We start from the raw sequence: 21238 nt of genomic DNA, 5'->3' as shown, positions 1-21238 counted from the left end.
AAATTAGCTGTTACCACTCAAGGAAGATCTTGGAATCATCGTGAATAGTTCTCTGAAAACATCTGCTCAATGTGCAGCAGACATCAAAAAAGCTAACAATCTTAGGAACCATTCGGAAAGGAATAGATAATAAGAAAGAAAATATCATAATGCCACTATATAATCCATGGTACGCCCACACCTTGATGCAGTCCTGGTTGCCCATCTCAATAAAGATAGATCAGAATTGGAAAAACTACAGAGATGGGCAACAAAAATGCTTAAGGGTATGGAACAGCTTTCATATGAGGAGAGATTAAAAAAAACTTGGAAAAGAGATGATGGGGGGGAATATAACAGGGGTCTATAAAATCATGAATGGTATAGACAAATTGAATAAGGAAGTATTATTTACCCCTTCAAACAACACAAGAACTAGGGGTCACCTAATGAAATTAATAGGCAGCAGGTTTAAAACAAAAGTAAAAGTACTGCTTCACATAAATACACAGTCAACCCATGGAACTCATCGCCAGGGGATGTTGTGAAGGCCAAATGTGTAACTGAATTCAAAAAAAGACTTAAATAAGTTCATGGAGGATTGGGCCATCAATGGCTATTAGCCAAGATGATCAGGGATGCAACCCCATGCTCTAGGTGTCCCTAATCCTGTGACTGCTAGAAGCTGAGACTGGACAGCAGGGGATGGATCACTAGATAAACTGCCCTATTCTGTTCATTCCCTTTGAGGCATCTGGCGCTAGCCACTGTCGGAAGACAGGATACGGATCTAGATGGACCACTGGTCTAACCCAGTATGGCTGTTCTTATGTTCTTATTTGTACTCATGTCAAATAAGAATGAGGAAGGAGGCACAAAACCTTAAGCTAAGACAACATTGGGCACTCAAAGGACTTTAAGTGGAACTTTCATACAATATCCAGAAAGAAATTTAAGATATAGCTGTGCTCTGAATAACTGTTTTTGTGGAATTCTATATTTACTTTCATAAGCTTCCATATCAATTTTGTTCAGCAGACAAGTAAAAACATGTTTACTAAACTGCCAACCTTACGAATTCAAAATTGGGTCTTAAAGTCAAGCTTAATTCTTTCCTTTTTATGTATCTTCACAGAAGAAACCAGTTTGACTTTAAGACCCCAGTTTGAGTGTGCAGGGTTGGCTTTTAGATAAGAAGTGTTACTTGTGTACTCAACAAGGTTGAGATGGAATATTTGAGACAGAAACATGGAACCCCAAAATGCAGTTGTTAGAGAATCATTTTTTAAGGGTAGAACCACACTGTAGAGAAAACAATTTTTTTTAAAATAAATTGGACAACGATTTGGACTAAAAAGAATTGTGATCTAATGAACTGAGAATGGGTGTACGAGCCAGACAACTATGAGATCTAATCCTGGCTCTGTTACTGGCTCACAGTGTAGCCTCACAAGTAATTTAACCTTTCTGCTTCAGTTTTCCCATCTGAGAAAAAATGAACACACTGCTTAGAGGTGTTGAGAGGGTTAATATTTGTACAATGCTTTCAATACGCAAAGCACTGTGAAAAAGCTAACTATTCTGGTAAAAGATTAATTTGCTATCTCAAGATGGACTTAGCTTCTCGGCCTCCTCTCCTAAAGCTTTCTTATTTTTCCACATATTAAAAGAAAGAGAATGATAAACTATTAAAATGTAGTTACTCATACCTTTATCACTTCCATAATAATAGAAGGCTGTTCTACTCAGAGCACACCAACGCTTCTGCCATTCAAAGCCAAGAAAACTGTGGTCTGCAATTAATATACAATTTATGTTAGATTGCTTTTACTACATATATTTAACAGAAATATATATACAATGTGTATTTTCTTCAAAAGGCGAGAAAAGGAAAAGAGGTAGCTGTATGCAGTCCAAAGGGAAAACTTGGAGTAAAAAGGAGAAGAGAACAAAAAAGAACTTGAAGATGGTAAACAGTACAGACAGGATCGTCTTGTGTGGTATTAAATATACAGGAACTATGAACAACTTTATAAATACCTTCTACAGTTGTAACGCAGCATTAAACAGGCGTTAAGGTGAAAACACAAGGATTTATTCAATCAAGGTAAATATTGACTGAACCAAAGCTAAGCTCAATATTTGCTTTCTTGAAGGAAAATAAATCTTGATGCTCCCCGAAACATGAAGTCAACATACACATTGTTACATACATTCTTCAAAAATACCCACAAATCTCTGAATTATGTGTCACACTAGAAACTCATTGACCCATCACAAGGCTCCTCAGTTGACAACGAACCATGATTATTTTCTTGTATGTCACAATACAAATTATTTGAAGTCTCCTCTTTTAGCTAATGGTGTTGTGACAGATATGTTAATTTCCTGCCATATCCTTGGGAGTCCTTATTGAATTAATTATGAATATATTTGGGATCCATTGTATTCAGTGAATGATTTATGTGTTATCACGGGCTAGGATTGTATCTAACCTCTGAAGGGGGAAGATGTGACAGATGTGAAACCTGGGGACTCAAAGGACTATATTGAACGATGTGCCAGACAAGAATGGACTTCTGGCACAAAAAGTGTTTAGTGGTTTTCCTGAGTAATATCCAGGAGGAGGTGAGTGCAAATTCTTCACTTCTGGTTATGCAAAAACCCAACTTTTTTAAGTTATGCCCTGAAGAGTAGGCCTTTGTCTGCTGATTACCCATGAAGCCACGATCAATGGTCCAAGCTGTATAAAGGAAAGGCTGAATGCTTTATGGTTGTTCTAGTTCTGAATCTGAGACAGTTATGTACTTGTAACCATGGGAAAACCTCTTTGTTGGTTTTGAAGACTGACATCTACCAGAGTCTCAGACTGGAGTTGAGGTGACCTCTGGTAAGCTTTTTAGCATGCGTCTAGGTTCTTTTATTGTTTGTTAGCGTTCTCTGTGATCTTTTACCTTAAGAATAAATGTGTTTGCATAGAAAGGGCTGTGTGGTAACATTAATATGAACATTTTTCATAAAGCCAGCTTACTTTACCTTTTCTGCGTTTTTCAAGGTATCCAGCCTTTAGAACAAATTGAAGGTCTTGAGCAGCAACAGGAGGAAACTGGTTCCCTGAAAGAAAAGAAAAGTATTATAAACTGCTGTTTTTCAAGCTAAACACTACTCTATCCATATTAATAAGAGTTGGCTGATTTTACACCGGCAGTGCCAAGGAACTACTGGAAGAGCAGAATTCTATTAACTACTATTCCAGATAATTTTTGGCTAAACAGTCACAAGTATAATGACAAAGCAGTTGGCTGCATTGCTATGCCAATGCAGTGACAGGAAAATTATAGCTGTGAACCAGCCCCTCAAGTCTCCAAGTGTGAAAAAAAAATCTGTATCTACTTTCCAGACAAGATGAAAATTCAACACATTACATTAATCTAGAAGATGTTAGTTTGCATCTTAAAATACACAGTTTAAAGTGAGCTGTTTAGTAAAATCAGAGTGTTTTCAAATGCTTGTATAGAAGCAAAGGTCCTTAAATACCTTAGATACAATTATTAACTGTAATTAAATGCAGAATTTAGTTTTTAGCCATCATCACCTCCAAAAGCCTAACAAAAATCTACTGCAACAGTCTACAAAGCGTGCACCCACATGTCATGCTGTTTAGAAAGAAAGGAACCAGATGAAGGGATGATAAAGAGCAATGTCTTGTTATTGACAGATAATGTATAATTTGTGCTACATTAGGAAAGCACTGTTAAAACAAATAGACGGTACTTGGGGATATTGGACAGACAAGACAAACACACTGCTCACAAACTGCCCAAGCTGCTTCTCTTTCAGGAGTATTGTTATTTTCTGTAAAATGACCAATGTGTTCAGTTATATTTGTACTTCCCTCCCCCCACAATTGTTAGCTCACAGCTAGAAGTGTGAGATTCTAATATTCTAGATTAAACTGGAAATCGAGACACGAAGAACTTATTTAACAAATTAGTTTCAAATCTTCACAGATGTGGAATCAACTTTTTAAATTCTAAAATACTATAAAGAGCAGAAATACAGCTTTAGACGTGCCTGACCATTCATGTATACAAATGTCCAGTTTTTCCACAAGTACAGCAGCTACTCCTGTGAGGGGAGGGTTAATATATTTGAGCATCAAAATGTAGTTTTCCCATTACTTATTATCATTAAATAGTCATAATAAAGTCACTGTAGGTAGGTGGCAAATTTACATGGAAGCAATTTTTAATCAAAATTTTATACATAACCTTGTTAGTAATACAGTGAAAACCACACTAAGGATCACCATCAGAAGTCTGCTTTTTAAAGAAACCACTGTGAAATATCCCATCTGGAAACTAATTTGTCTAACTTTGAGCTAAACACTACCTCTGCTAGGTAACCAATGCCTGCTGGAACCTTGGGTGGTCACTTAAAACAGGATTCTACCTTTACCTATTCTTTTTGGGTACTGGTTTTGTTAACAAAACATATTTGTGACAAGGCAAGAAAAATGTTATCGAGAACAAGAGCAAACAAGTTACTAAAGACTACAAAAGAAATGTACCGAAGAGAGGAATCTACTCCCCTGAGAAATCCAAAACTTTTCAAATAGTAAAAAAAAAAATATATGGTTAAGTTACAACCAATGTAGCAAAGTGTATTAAAATTCCAGTTATTACAAAATTGTGCTTTGACATTCAGTATTACACTATTACTTTTTTATTTCTAATTATTTCACCTTAAGATTATTACATTACATCAGGTTTCAGGGGGTCCCAAGCAGGACCAGCATTAGACTCACTGGGGCCCAGGACAGAAAGCCAAAGCCCTGGGCTCTGAGCCCCGCCCAAGCCTCAGAAACTTAGTTTTGTGGGGCACCCTGTGGCATCGGGCCCCAGGCAACTGCCCTGCTTGCTACCCCATAACGCTGGCACTGCCTTTTATATGCAGAAAACCAGTTGTTGTGGCACAGGTGGGCCGTGGAGTTTTTATAGCATGGGGGGCTCAGAAAGAAAAAGGTTGAGAACCCCTGCCTCCACCATTATTATTTCCACTCCTGTGGAATTTATGACCAACATATTAAAAACAAAAGAATTATGTACCACATGCATGAAAGTATGTGACCACAAGAACTGTGATTGGGAATTTTACTCAGGACGCTCACTAGCGCATCAGTTAAGAGGCTGATCTAGTTATTAGATCAAAATAATAACTGGTTTTTACTTGCTGAAGATATGCAAATGGTTTCTGGCTAAAGATCTACAGCTATTGGGCTGATGTACCTTAACTCAGTCACAGCTGTACTGAAAAATTATCCATTTCACGGATGGGGGAGGATAGCTTCAGAAACAGCCTGGATGTGCTGCTTTAAATTGGTCATTGGGAGGCATCAGCGTGCAACACTTCCAGCTTTACCTCCTCCATGAAGTCTTGTTAGACACTAGACCAAACACTGCAACAACAAATGTGGGGGAAGGGAAAAACCTAATCTGTCAAACACATTAACTATTGTTGCTTCATTTTTAAGCACAAGAGCTTCAAAACATTATCTGGACTCCAATTTTATGCAAGGTATTAGTTCAGGTTTGTTTTGTTTTTCTTTTCTGGGAGAGGAAGGGAAATCTGAAGGGGGTTATAATATAGCCTCTATAAGAGGTATCAGATCAATAGCCATGGACAATGAAGACCTTTATCTACAGTCCAAGAAAAGCATCCACAGGGATTTCTCCACACTTTCCTGACCATAGCTGGAACTTGATCTGGACTGCCTGCCTTCAGTGGAATAGAGGAGTTCAGGCTCCAGAGCAATTCCATCCTTCTCTCTGCTGAGATTGTCAAGTTAGTGCCAGCTGTATGATGGTAGTTTTGGGGATACAGAGATTAGCTTGCAGAGAACTAAAGTGAAAACAAAGTTATTTCACATAGGGCACTGAACAGCCTACTGTGTGGAAAGCTACAAGTAACAGCAGAGGCAGGTACTCAATACCATACTTCTTCTGGGTTATGGTGTGAGGAGCAGTCTCTCTCCTCTTCCCTTACCCCCACTAAGCAGTGCAGAACTGAGAACCCAACCCTGGTTCAGCTGCTCACTGCATTATGAACAGCAGATCCACCAAACAAGAAGCAGGTCATTTTGACTAGTGCTCAAAATCTATGGAAGTGGGAACTGACCAGATACTTGTCAATTTCAAGCTGCAGCCTGGAAAGTCTTAGAACAGAAGCAGGGTGGCAATGGTGGGAGAGAAAAAGACAACACACAGAGCAGAGATTTGGCAAAGTTTCCTTTTTCCTTCCCCTCTACAACAGAAAGAGTATTAAGAATCAAGAGGGCAAAGAAGAAAGAATAAGGAGCATGGCAGGGGCAGCCCCACTCCACCCAGCCCAGGGCAAGGGCACTATTTACAAACCAGTAGTTGCCAGATGCACTATGGTCTGCCTGGCCCTGTGCTGCCAGCATGTCCCTTGCCCTCAGGGGCAGGCCCATGCCATGCCACACAGCCCCCCTGCCCAACACTGGAACACCCCCAGACCACCTAAGGCCAGAGTCCCCTCCATCCCCCCTTGACCCTGCCACAAATGCCCAGCATCCTACATAACACCACCCCTCCCAGCGCCCCCCTGCCCACAGCTCCACCACAACTGCCCAGCACCCCACACAGAACCCCCACTTCCTAGTGCCCCAACACATACAGATCTTCCCCGCCCCCTTACAGCCCAGGCCCCATCCCATAGACCCACTCACCCACACCCTGCCTCCTGGCCGCACTCACCGGCCCAGCTGGGAGGCAACCGTGTCTGCAGGGCTGAGCCGGCAGTGCAGCCAGGGCTGGTCCCGGGGCAGGGAATCGCTCCAGCCTCTGGAGTGGTGTGATCAGCCCTCTGGAGTGGCGTGATCAGCCAGGCCAGGATCTGCCCTGCTGGGCTCCCTCAGGACCCACTTACCTGGAGGGGTGCAGCCAAGACTCCCACACTGTCTCTTCCCAAAACTGTCTGAGACTGACCAGGCTTCTGCACCAGTCCCAGGTGGCTCAGTTCTGGGAAACAGAGACTGCCCGGAACTGGAGGTGGCCAGGTGGCAGAGAGAAGCTGGTGGGTGGGTCCAAGGGTGGAAAGGAGCTCTCGGATGGCCGAGAGAAGCAAGTGGTGGGTGTGTGTGGTGGGGAGAGCCAGCAGGCTGGCGGGGTCTCAGGGTGTAGTTCAAGTGGGGCAGGCTGGGGCCCCTTCTGCCAAGGGCCCAGCTCCATGGTGCTACTGATGCCATTGTAAACCAGGTACAGCAGAGAACTGCACCAGTGAAGGGAAGGTGGAAAGCTCACTGGAATGTAAAGCTGACTCCTAAACCAACCCCTTCCTTGCCCCATTATAGGGCACTTATAAGGGTATAAAGAAAAGGAGTACTTGTGGCACCTTAGGGACTAACAAATTTATTTGAGCATAAGCTTTCTGTGAGCTACAGCTCACTTCATCGGATGCATTCAGTGTAAAACACAGTGGGGAGATTTATATACACAGAGAACATGAAACAATGGGTGTTACCATACACTGTAATGAGAGCGATCACTTAAGGTGAGCTATTACCAGCAGGAGAGTGTGTGTGGGGGGGGGGACCTTTTGTAGTGATAATCAAGGTGGGCCATTTCCAGCAGTTGACAAGAATGTCTGAGGAACAGTGGGAGGTGGGGGGGGGGGGGGAATAAATATGGGGAAATAGTTTTACTTTGTGTAATGACCCATCCACTCCCAGTCTCTATTCAAGCCTAAGTTAATTGCATCCAGTCTGCAAATTAATTCCAATTCAGCAGTCTCTCGTGGGAGTCTGTTTTTGAAGTTTTTTTGTTGAAGAATTGCAACTTTTAGGTCTGTAATCGAATGACCAGAGAGATTGAAGTGTTCTCCAACTGGTTTTTGAATGTTATAATTCTTGACATCTGATTTGTGTCCATTTATTCTTTTACATAGAGACAGTCCAGTTTGACAAATGTACACGGCAGAGGGCATAGTTTCACTAAGCAAATTCGCTGTGTACAGACCCTAGGCTGCTGCTCCTTCTGCCAGGGCCAGAGCTATTGAAATTTGACAATCTGGGAGCCAGTTCCTTGAATACCCTCTACCCATCCTGTGCCCAATAGAGCTTGGTGCAAGAGTGAATCTGGCCCATTACTTTTAATAGTAAACACTTCACAGGATGCCTTAACTTATGATTCAGGGTATGAGTCTGTCACGGAGGTAACGGATTCCATGACTTTAGGGGACCTCTGTACTTCTGCAGTGGCAGGGCTGGAGCAGGACTGAAGCCCCTGCTGGAGCCTGGAGCCCCAGGACTGAAGCAGCGGGGGAGAGAGGGGCTGGGTCAGCCCCAAGGCTGCCAGAGCAGTGGCTTGCAACACCCCTTCCCTGCAGCACTACCATTGTTAGTTCCCCCCGCTCCCTGCCACACACACGTACAGTATTTTTAGTAAAAGTTAGGGACAGTGCATGGGCTTCCGGGAATTTTTGTTTATTGCCTGTCCCTGACTTTTACTAAAAATACCCATGACTAAATGTTAACCTTACTTACATGAAATTTAAATATGTATTAGTTTTTGATTTCCAGTGAATGTGAAGTTGTTATATTATCAATACAAAGTAAATTAAAGAACACTGGGTCATGTTATACTACAGTATGTGCCACTAGTAAGATATTTTATTTCTCCAATGTGTGCTCGCTAAGGGATACATAAAGCAAGAAATAATTAGAGGCCAATGCATTCTTAAGGGGTGCTTAGCATGTTTATGGGAAGTTAAGCAGGTGAAGTGGAGATAAGTGTGATTCAGTAACAACTAAGTGATCTATTATAACTTGTCTTCCCAGCAAAGCATTGTGGCTGTGATGATAATAATGGTAAAAAGAACTTTTCCTCTAGAAAGAGCGATTCAAGATCTATTGGTCATCCTGAAAGGAAAACTGTGAAACTGAAATATAATTGGTAAAGGAGAGTTTACAGTTGTTTCAGCTTCTCTCTCTTCCCCTGCAATTTTCTAACTTTTATTTTACAAATCACTGTTCTTTTAAAAAATATATGTTTTTATTCTCCCTTCTTACTGTTTGAAAGATCCACACACACAAAAGGGAAACTGCCTGACTATAAAAAGAAAAGGAGTACTTGTGGCACCTTAGAGACTAACAAATTTATTTGAGCATAAGCTTTCGTGAGCTACAGCTCACTTCAGCATCCGATGAAGTGAGCTGTAGCTCATGAAAGCTTATGCTCAAATATATTTGTTAGTCTCTAAGGTGCCACAAGTACTCCTTTTCTTTTTGCGGCTACAGACTAACACGGCTGCTACTCTGAAACCTGCCTTACTATGTCAATAACATTGAACCAGTTCCAGTTATCTTTAATCAAAACCGAAAGGTGTACTTAGCCCATGTTAGAAAATACAAAGGAAAAGCGCTAATCATAAAAAAGCACGTCGTCAACTATTAAGAGAGAAAAGCATCACTAAATGGGCACAATATTTCCATATTTCTTAATGGCAAATCTATCTACAAAATGACGAACAAAGTCACTTTCTCGGCCAAAGGCTACTTGGCTCCTGTCAGACCGAAAGCTGACGAAGTGTTTCTGGAAGTGTGTGTCAAATTTCAGTGAGGAAGATGCATTGTCCCAGCAAGGAAGGTAGTGCATGCCTTCTCTTCCCCAAAACTTACTTTCTTCATATATTCCATTTCCCTTTAATCTTGAAATGAAACACTTGTTCATTGCTAACAACTTGCTGCAGAGAAATTCAATTGTCCTTGGCCTGTCCACTGTAATGCAATGTAATAATGCCTGTTACCCAAAATGGTTAACCTACACAGGTGTTTTGCATATATTTAAATATATTTCTTTTCCTTGGAAATGTTTTCAAGAACGCCAATTTGCATTCAATTAAAAAAATATTTTCCTCACTTTCAAAGGCTTTTTGTTAAGGGAAGGTGATTAGTAGGCAAGTCTCCAGTAGCCTCATCAATTGTTTTCAACATCTTTGGAAAGAATACATTAGTAACATGCAAATAGAAGTAGCCTACTAGCTGTCAGATAACACAGCACACAGAACACAATGTTAAAGCTGCAAGATTTCAACAGCAAATACATTACTGGTCACCAAGACATAAGCCATCATATGTTTTCAAAGGTGTCTCGAAGAAAAAGAATCTGTGTCATGTAGCTCTTCAAACTACTTCTTTCAAGTGTAGTTTGTGGAGCCCTCTGTTCTACAGCCCTCTGCTCTGTAATAATGTCTTATTCATAATTTCATTTGCATGCACTTGGCTCCCCAGAAAGGAATGTATTTGGGTGATAGGGTTTCTTATTCAGGAATATTTAAAAGCAGTGCCATCCATTTCTAGTTATTTAGCTCTTTCTGGTTTTGGAACTGGAGTTTTCGTTACCAACTTTAAGGCTACAGCTTTAGGGCCTAAATTCTGCAGGTTTCTTCTCTGCTTCTCCCCATGAAAGGGGACGGCGAGAGAGAAGGGGAGTTCTCTGCTTCCTTTCTTTATGTTCAAGAGAAGGCAGTGGACCAGGTGGCTCAAATGCTACTGCCGTGTATTATTTATAGAAAGAAATATTAGGTTCAGTTTCCATCCCTAAATATTATGCTGCTTTAAAGGTTGCTTTTCATTTTTCCCTATTCATGTGATTATATCTTAAAGTGTAGTATGTACAATTTAGGTTAAAAACTATTAATATTTCTGGCTCTTTATATCTCTATAACCCTTACTTATTTGTTTGTGTTCAACCCCTCTCTTTCACTTAACATTCGTGTTTTCATTTGACACCTTCACTTCTTTCTTTGTCATCATTTGCTGGGTCAGAATATTAGGCCCCATCCACCTGTGACCAGTCTGGTGGAATTATTCTATAATCAGACACTCCTATTGATTATTCTGTTCTTAAATTTAAAATTTTACACTTTGATCTTACTTTTCTACACAGATTTTTCTTTTGGATATGTGCATACTTGCATTGTTTCTTTAATTGGTTCTAAGATGTCCTTTGTTGCTACATTTTGTTGTATAGCTCCTCAAAAGGTATTATATTAATTAAAAAATAATCACTTTACCCCTTGCTTCATAAAGGACTGAAACATAAGCAATTAGCTAACTGCAATGCACCAAAATAACTACCCATGGCATTAAGATGGTGATACTGTATATTGTAAATGGCGATGGTTTCTCATTTTGACAAAAGGAGCCATGAAGTTGGTCACAGGAGCATGTTCTGGCTTCTGCTGTTTATCAAAGACAAGCAAGACGGAAGGAATTAGAGAATCCGGATGAGCATTTGTATAGGCTAGCATGATCATTGGTGGAAAAGGAGGACATACAAGGTCAAAGCACCCTCTCTGAGGAGACTAGATCAAAAGTAGTATACAAAAATCCTCCTGTGCAAGTTTACTAACTGGCAACTCTGAAATACAAAGCACAGAAAGTTTAGTAGAATTTTGCTTAAATCCCTCCAAGAATCATTAAATCTAATTAATCATTCTGGATGGTGGAAATGGGAAATCTCAATCATCCACAGGCCCACACTGCAGCTGAAAGGAAGGCATATCAGATGTAGAGACATGAAAAACTAGTTCATGTTGTCAGTATGACAGCGAAGCAGAAAACTGAACATTTTAAGAGATCCGTAAAGTGTCCTGAAAATGCACACCTCCATAAAAGCCATGTATCTGCCTCCCAGACATGAGCAAGTCAAAATAGGCTATAATTGAAAAATTAGATGTACAAGAAATTCCTATCATATGATATAGGCAGGTTAAATACTTTACTGCACAATCTCAGACAAGTATACATGTCCAAATTTAAACAGAAAGTAAAGATTCAGAGCACCCCCACAAAATATATGAATCATTCGCAGTGCTGTCAACCAACCGCTGAAAACTAAGGATATGTCCACACTGCGTTGTAAACCTGGGTTTACAATTGCTGGACTCAGGTCTCACAGATGTTCTAACTAGGGCAGTCAAGCTCTTAAAAAAATTAATTGTGATTAATCTTGCTGTTAAACAACAATAGAATACCACTTATTTTAAATATTTTTGGATGTTTACTACATTTTCAAATATATTTATTTTGAATACAGAGTGTACAGTGCTCACTTTATATTTATTTTTATTACAAATATTTGCACTGTAAAAAACAAAACAAAATTTTTTTTCAACTCAACTCATACAAGAACTGTAGTGCAATCTCTTTATCATGAAAGTTAAATTTACAAATGTAGAATTATGTACAAAAAACCCCCCTGCATTCATAAAAAGAACAATGTAAAACTTTCGAGCCTACAAGTCCACTCAGTCCTACTTCTTGGTCAGCCAATCACTCAGACAAACAAGGTTGGTTACGATTTGCAGGACATAATGGTGCCTGCTTCTTGTTTACAATGTCACCTGAAAGTGAGAACAGGCGTTCACATGGCACTATTATAGCTCGCATCGCAAGATATTTACTTGCCAGATGTGCTAAAGATTCATATGTCCCTTCATACTTCAATTACCATTCCAGAGGACATGCTTCCATGCTGATGATGGTTCTGCTCGATAACAATCCAAAGCAGCGCGGACTGATGCATGTTTGTTTTCCTCATCATGAGTCAGATGCCACCAGCAGGTCGATTTTCTTTTTTGGTGGTTTGGGTTCTGTAGTTTCCGCTTCAGAGTGTTGCTCTTTTAAGACTTCTAAAACACGCTCCACACCTCGTCCCACTCAGATTTTGGACGGCACTTCAGATTCTTAAACCTTGGGTCGAGTGCTGTAGCTACTTTTAGAAATCTCACCTTCTTTGCGTTCTATCAAATCTGCTGTGAAAGTGTTCTTAAAACGGACATGTGCTGGGTCATCATCCGATACTGATTTTACATGAAATATATACCGAATACGGGTAAAACAGAGCAGGAGACATACAATTTCCCCCCGCCCCCGCCAGAGTAGTGTCACAAATTTAATTGATTCATTATTTTTTTAAATGAGCATCATCAGCATGGAAGCATGTCCTCTGGAATGGTGGCCAAAGCATGTAAGGGGCATACGAATGTTTAGCATATCTGGCATGAAAATACCTTGCAATGCTGGCTACAAAAGTGCCATGCAAATGCCTGTTCTCACTTTCAGGTGACATTGTAAATAAGAAACAGGCAGTAGTATCTCCTGTCAATGTAAACAAACTTGTTTGTCTTAGAGATTGGCAGAATAATAAGTAGGACTGAGTGGGCTTGTAGGCTCTAAAGTTGTACATTATTTTGTTTTGGAGTGCAGTTATAAAACAAACAAAAAAATCTACATTTGTAAGTTGCACTTTCACAATAAAACGTACTTGTTTACATCAGTACTTGTATGAGGTGAATTGAAAAATACTATTTCTTTTGTTTATCATTTTTACAGTGCATATATTTGTAATAAAAAATAATAATATAAAGTAGCACTGTGCACTTTGTACGCTGTGTTGTAACTGAAATAAATATTGAAAATGTAGAAAAACATCCAAAAATATTTAATAAAATTCAATTGGTATTCTATTGTTATAAGTGTGACTAATCACAATTAATTTTTTTAATCGCAATTAATTTTTTTTAGTTAATCGCGTGAGCTAACTGCTATTCATTGACAGCCCTAGTTCTAACATGTCCATACCACAGTACATAGACCTTCTGACTTGGGTCTGTGGCTTGAGCTGTGATCACAATGCAGAATGACAGGGCTTGCACCTGGGTCACAACAGGACTTGGTCTTTGACCCATTATTCTACCAAGGTCCTAGAACCTGGGCCCCGAGTGCTTGCTGACCCAAGTGAGACTGATTTATGCTGGATGGAAGAAGGCTTTGGGTCAATCCTGAGTCAGAGCCCAGGATTCGTGTGCAGTGCAAACATACTGTAAGAGGCCATGAAAAATTAACCCACCGCAGGACTATGACCAGTATGGCATCAGAATACATATGGACAGTGTGTCTGGATCAGGTCATTGTGCCTATATTCCCAGATGAATGGAAGGATGAAGGTCCTCTGGTACATCAAGTAGCAGCTTAAAAGCAAATGAATCCCGACCCCTGCGTCAACAGACTGGTAAGGCTGAGACAGACTGCCTAGAAGCAAAGGGGGAGGCAAGAGAACATATAGGGGGAGGCAGGGGCTGACCCCTCCTTCTCCTTACATCCTCTGCCTCCCATTGGCCTAGGTGAGGGGAGCTCCCCTTAGTTGTAGTGCAGGAGCTGTGATTTTCAGGATGCCTCACATCTGACAGATGCTCTGTTTTGGGATTAGGAAAAAAGTTTTCCCATTGTGGCCAAATTAGACACGTTCCAGTGGGTTTTTTCACTTTCCTCCCTGGCACAGTTGAATGGAATAGGAACTGTAAGTTTAATATTAGGAACGGTAAGACTGTTTAACTCATGATAATTTGAGGCTAGTGTCCAGTGAGGATAAAAACTAAAAGGGCAAGCTCCCAGAGGTAAATGAAACCTGGACATTTGCTAGTTGGCCTCATACCTATAGGAGAACGGGAGACCTGAAGTCTTCATAGACTGAGGTCCCAACTTGCTACCCGCTTATCCACCCACACACAAAGGGGAGGGCAAGAGGATTCAGAAATGAGCTGAGTCATAAGGGTAGGCCAAGGAGGATCTACCCTGAATCACTGGCTATATGGCAGGAGCCCAATAACTCCGCACTGGACCCAATTAAAATGCCTGGTATGTAAGAGAGGGGTACATAGCACGCCTCCCCAGTACTAATTAATAAAGTTGAACCCTGCCACTTAAAATCCATTCACATATCTGTCATTCATTTCCTTGTGTGTCCTAGGGTTCTCAGCCCTCCAGGATTGTCTCCAGGAATTAAAGATTAATCCCGGAGTCTCCAGGAATTAAAAATTAATCTTTAATTAAAGTATCAGAGGGGTAGCTGTGTTAGTCTGGATCTGTAAAAGCGGCAAAGAGTCCTGTGGCACCTTGTAGACTAACAGACATATTGGAGCATAAGCTTTCACCGAAAGCTTCTGCTCCAATATGTCTGTTAGTCTATAAGGTGCCACAGGACTCTTTAATTAAAGGCTACCTCATGTGATGAAATCTCCAGGAATACACCCAACCCAAAATTGGTAACCCTAGTGTGTCCTGATCAACATTTCGGGCATCTCCAACTAATGATCAGCTCCTTTCCCTTTGATGTATGGTCACTAAAACATAAAAAAATTAACACTGCACTTTAGCTGTACAATCGCATTTACCATTTATTTGCCTATAACCACCCAGGGAATACAGGATTCCCAAAGAGATAGTCACACGTGCCTCAATACTTTGGGAACAACAACCAGACTAGTTAAAGTTAAGGTTTTTCTTTTTTCTTCTGTGGGTTTTTTATAGCTTTAATGTTAATCATACTTTTGGAGAGTTTAGTTTCCTCTTGGCATGACTGGCAGTTTTTGTTCGGCAAAGGCCAAACACTAAACTGGAATAGAGACTAAACAATAATGACAGATATTTGGCCCAACACAAGAAAGATCATTCAGTCTGGCAAAAAGTTTTCCTCTGGTATAAATGCTACTTTGCAAAAAGTGAATATATTGTGTAGCAAATAATATATAAAAAACACCAGTGTACATTTATTTTAGTTTCCACATCCTGGTAATTCGGGTGTTTATTATACAATAAAATATAGCTATTTCAAGCTATACACATACACACACCCCCTAATTTATTACTGTCAAGCTCTCTTAAGTGTAACTAAAACAGGTTCTATGATGGTTTTCTGCCATCTAAATGTTGGTTAGGGTAAGATGATATAAACTATATTTTCCAACAAGTTGCATGAAAGTTAAACCTATCTTGAAGCATGTTATATTTTCCCTTAATTGATTAGGAAAATCATCCAATGATCATTTGGATTTCTGGTGAATACATTCAAGTAGGGGATCGAGGGAGAACATTTTAACTGTAAATTTGAGGTCTATCCACCTATACCAAAGTAACGCCTGGGAAATGGGAAATTATCATACAACCTCAGAACACCATTCAAAAACCGCTAATATAAAATGTACAATGTTTTGTAATGTGATTGCATGAGGGGATGCCACTTGGAGTAGAGATCTGTATTCTGCTGAACAGTTCCAGCAGTTCTTACTTGTGGCCAGACTCTTGGCCTAGTAAACTTCTGAAAGGAAACATACAGATAAACTATCTGAGCATTTTAAGTGCTCCAACGGCTTATATACTAGAACAAAAAGTTATAACATTGCTGGCTGCAGCTAAAAACTTTTTTACAGATGAAAAGAAAAAATATGAGGTGTCCTACAGACAGCTAAAGAAGAGAAACAATTTTTGAAGGTGGAGTCAAGATTTTCACAACGAACAAACAGATTTTTGTAAGTTTCTATATATATCAAAATGCTTTGTTTGGAGTTTCTGTGTACCTCTCTACCTGCCAGGTGGGCACTAGTTTTTGTACATTTATTTTACTACTCTGATAATCTGAAGTGAAAAGTTAAATTGAGTTGCCAATGAAGGATCACACTGAGTAAATAAAACAAAACCAACAAAAGAAATTAGATCCCCATGAGCCTTTCAAGTTTTCCTATTATGGCACAACCTACACCTGGAAATACCTCAACAGCCAGCAATAAGAGGCTCTTTCCAGTGTAATTATAAATCCACCACAACAATGAAATTGCATTTACAAAACCAAGCCACAATAGATGGTGTAATACTGTGATGAATTCAGCCATTCCTTTTGAACAGGGCGATAGAGGTCTCTTGAGAAGAGGCTGACCCTCATCCTTTAAAGTCCTAATGTGACCAAGTTCTTCCGGGGCCCATACTGTCTGAGGAGAGGTAGTGAAAGACCACTGGCTTCACTGTCAACAAAATGCAGGTGAACCCCTCTCTATATTTCCTTCTCAGTAGGCTCAATCACCACTATCACAAAGATGTCAAAATGGCTGTAGCAGATTGGCATCTAGATGAAAACCAGCCAGCTCAAACTGCACCAAATTTAATCTGACCAGATTAAAAAAGGAAGTGGGAAACACTGCAAGAGATTAAGATATTGCCCTTATTCTCCAAAGGCATCTTCCCTCCAGTTGCCAGATTTGCAGAAAATCTCAGGATTTTAAGAGAGTCTTCATTAATCTTGGATATCAGGTAGAAATGTGTCATAAATGGTCTTGTTCCAACTTCCAGTTCAGCCTGTCTCCTGCCATGGTACACCACCACTTGGTCTTGGATAAGGATCTAGCCACAATGATCCATTCAATTCATTAAAATTTCCAGAATAGATTGTTATAAATCTCTATATCTGGGATGATGATGGAGGCAAGACGGAAGCCAACATGAGCAGAACACTGCTACACCCTTAGCAGAGAAAAAAATCAAATCAGTTATCTGCATCCACTGCGTCCCCTACCCCCTTTTGTTTTCTGTGCCAATTCAAGGCTCTGCCTTAACTTTTAGGGCCTTCAACAGGTGGAGGTTAGCCTACATCAAAGGTTGTCTATCCATTCATGTCCCTCATGGGAACACTGAATCTAATAACATCCATAGTGAAGCCTGAGAAAAGTCATTCGCAGTCAAAGGCCCTTGACCATGGAACATCCTACCAGAAGAGAAGACTCTGCCCTAGCCTCCTTATTTTCAGAGACTTGCTGTTTTGCAAAAACCTTCCTGCAATAACCAAATGACAAAGGACTGCAACCAAAAATAAGCAAAGCTACTGAACCTTGGAGAGGCAAAGCTCATTATCTTCCAAAGACAATTCTATGCAACTCTTAATTACTGTATTTGGTTCTATATACAGTGGGAACACAGTTTCTATCATTATAAAATATTCATGCAATTCCAGCAAATCTTGCAATTCTGAATACAGCAGAATCTTTCAAACTGACACAAATGTTTAAGGGTGCCATTGGATGCCCTATGAATACTATCAACGTTCAAATGAATCCAAACGAAGAAGAAAACAGTACTGCAAATACTACTATTCCTGTAGTATTAAATCCTTCATAATGGTAAGCAACAGTCATTCACCAGACCAGATTGCTATTCTCTCTGCTGAGCTCCAGGCTGGCTTCTCCTTTCAAATCTCATCTCAAATATCTTTAACGGGAATATCCCAGGCACATGAGAAAGAAATGGTCCCCAAGACCAGAAAAGAGAGTACTGATAGATACTGTGCTCTGCAGTGGAATCATAAATGGGGAGATGGGGAGTGGCAGGGGACAGGAAGACTGGTAAGATATTAAGTGGGGAAAAACCTGTATGGAGGTCATGTGGCCTGTAAAAAAGATTCATAGATTCCATGGACAGAAGGGACTATTGTGAGGTCCCAGAACTCCCCCAAAATAATTCCTAGAGCATATCTTTTAAAAAACATCCAATCTTGATTTAAAAATTGCTGGTCATGGAGAATCCACAACCCTTGGAAAACTGTTGCAATGGTTAATTACTTTCATCATTAATTTTTTTGCCTTATTTCCTGTCTGAATTTGTCTAGCTTCAACTTCCAGCTATTGGATAATGTTATACCTTTCTCTGCTGGATCGAAGAGCCTATTATCAAATAATTGTTCCCCATGTACGTACTTTAAGACTTTAATCAAGTCACACCTTAACCTGTTCTTTGTTCAGCTAAATAGATTGAGTTCCTTGAGTCTATCACTGTAAGGCACGTTTTCTAATCCTTTAATCCTTCTTGTGGCTCTTCTCTGAACTCTTTCCAATTAATCATTATCCTTTGTGAACACCAGAACTGGACACAATATTCCAGCAGTGCTGACACCAGTTGAGAAACACTGGGGTCTTTATTTTAAACTTTTATTTAAAATGGCTGTTATTTTTTGCTGTACTAGTTCAGAACAATCCTGATCTCTGACCTTTTATTCTTTGTCCTTTTTATCTTCTTCTGAAATTTCTGGTCAACCTTTCGTTTCCCTTAATCCTTCTTACCCACACCAAACTCATCTGAAGAATTAGAATGGCAAACTACCTGGTGAATGAACTGCTGTTGAAACCTCAGCCGATTGTGGCATTATAGCAGTTTGAATATTAGAACACCTACTGAATCTGCAAAGTGTCACTTAGCCCTGGTCTACACTACGAGTTTAGGTCCAATTTAGCAGCGTTAGATCGATTTAATCCTGCACCTGTCCACACGACAAAGCCATTTTGTCGACTTAAAGGGCTCTTAAAATCGATTTTTGTACTCCTTCCCGACAAGGGGATTAGTGCTGAAATCGACATCGTTGGGTCGAATTTGTAGTAGTGTGGACACAATTCAACGGTATTGGCCTCCGGGACCTATCCCAGAGTGCTCCATTGTGACCGCTCTGGACAGCACTTTCAACTCGATGCACTAGCCAGGTACACAGGAAAAGCACTGGGAACTTTTGATTTTCATTTCCTGTTTGGCCAGCGTGGCAAGCTCATCAGCAGAGGTGACCATGCAGAGCTCATCAGCACAGATGACCACGCAGTACCAGAATCGCAAAAGAGCTCCAGCATGGACCAAATGGGAGGTACTGGATCTGATTGCTGTATGGGGAGACGAATCCGTGCTATCAGAACTCCATTCCAAAAGACGAACTGCCAATATATTTGAAAAAATCTCCAAGGACATGATGGACAGAGGCTATAACAGGGACCCGCAGCAGCGCTGCATGAAAATTAAGGAACTCAGGCAAGCCTACCAAAAAACTAAAGAGGCAAATGGCCATTCTGGACATGCCGCTTCTATGATGGGCTGCATGCAATTCTAGGGGGTGCCCATAGCACTACCCCACCCCCCCGTGGACACCTGCAAGGGGGGAGTCTCACACAACAGGGATGAGGATTTGGGGGATGAGGAAGACGATGATGAGGAGGAGGATAGTGCACAATAGGCAAGTGGAGAAACTGTTCTCCCCAACAGCCAGGAACTGTTTATCACCCTGGAGCCAATACCCTCCCAACCCGGGCTCCCGGACCATGAAGCCAGAGAAGGCACCTCTGATGAGTGTACCTTTGAAATATAATACATGGTTTAAAAGCAAACGTGTTTAATGATTAATTTGCCCTGAAGACTTGGGATGCATTCGCGGACAGTACAGCTACTGGAAAAGTCTGTTAACGTGTCTGGGGAGAGGAAATCCTCCAGGAACATTATTAAGGGACATTCAGAGGTGGCCGTTCCTGCTGGGCTGTTTGCCTATGGCTAAAAAGAAATCATCCCCGCTTTTAGCCACGCGGGGGCAGGGGGCCTTCATGCTGAGCTGTTCGTGTTTGGCTGGCAGGGATCTTCCCTGATACTAGCCATGTGGTGGGGACAGGGGGGAGTGAAGCGATCATCCCAGAGAATTGGGTGGTGGTGGTGGTGGGGTAGTTGGGTTTGTGCTGCACGTTAACCTGAAAATCGCAGCCCCTCCTTTTAAATGGCCTACCCAACAGGTGCTTGGTATGGGAAAGGAGGGCACTGCTGTTTGAAACCATTCCCACATGTTATGAAGGTTGAAGAAGCCAAAAGACTGCGGCTTACCATGGCTGCCTGCAAGCCGAATTCTGTTGCCCAGCCCTGCGTGTGTGATCTCTCACACCAAACCAGCAGGCCCTCAATATAAGAAACAAAATGCGAACTTGTACCGAAAGCACATGTGCTATGTAATGTTAACAGCTTGATTCACCGTGAAAGAGTCTACCCATTGTTCTCTAAAATGTGTCTTTTAAAATACTACTCTCCTTTTCTTCCTCCCACTGCGGCAAATATTTCAATGCTTCCCCTTATCATCTCCGTCCCAGAGGCTAGCGCAGATAAGAAGGCAAAAAAAAAAGCACTCGCGATGAAATGCTCTCTGAGCTCATGCAGTCCTCCCGCACTGAAAGAGCTCAGCAGAATGCGTGAAGGCAAACAATGGCAGAGTCCAGGAAAGCAGAAATTGAACGCGAGGACAGGAGGAACGAGCAAGATGAGAGGTTGCGGGAGCAAGAGGAGAGGTGGTGGCAGCGTGATGAGAGGAGGCAGGATGCATTGCTGAGGCTACTGGGGGATCAAACTGATATGCTCCGGCGTCTGGTGGAGCTGCAGGAAAGGCAGCAGGGGCACAGACTGCCACTGCAGCCCCTGTGTCACCACCCGCCCTCCTCCCCAAGTTCCATAGCCTCCACACCCAGACACCCAAGAACGCGGGGGGGTGGGGGGGGCCCTCCAGGCATCCAACCACTCCAGCCCAGAGGACTGCCCAAGCAACAGAAGGCTGGCATTCAATAA

General features: G+C 41.2%; 1 protein-coding gene across 1 annotated transcript in view; it reads right to left on the bottom strand.

The window, feature by feature from the left end:
- Window positions 1-21238, bottom strand: part of SKAP2 (src kinase associated phosphoprotein 2) — a 151979-nt gene that overhangs the window by 48840 nt on the left and 81901 nt on the right. The window contains exons 5-6 of the mRNA XM_048838440.2: window positions 3016-3093; window positions 1689-1772 (exon numbers count right to left, since the gene is read on the bottom strand). Of these exons, the coding sequence (XP_048694397.2) occupies window positions 1689-1772; window positions 3016-3093 (162 nt within the window). The remainder of the gene's footprint in view (window positions 1-1688; window positions 1773-3015; window positions 3094-21238) is intronic.

This window comes from Caretta caretta, chromosome 2, assembly GCF_965140235.1.
Source record: "Caretta caretta isolate rCarCar2 chromosome 2, rCarCar1.hap1, whole genome shotgun sequence".
Lineage (NCBI taxonomy): Eukaryota > Metazoa > Chordata > Testudines > Cheloniidae > Caretta > Caretta caretta.
This window is presented reverse-complemented; position numbering and strand designations above follow the sequence as displayed.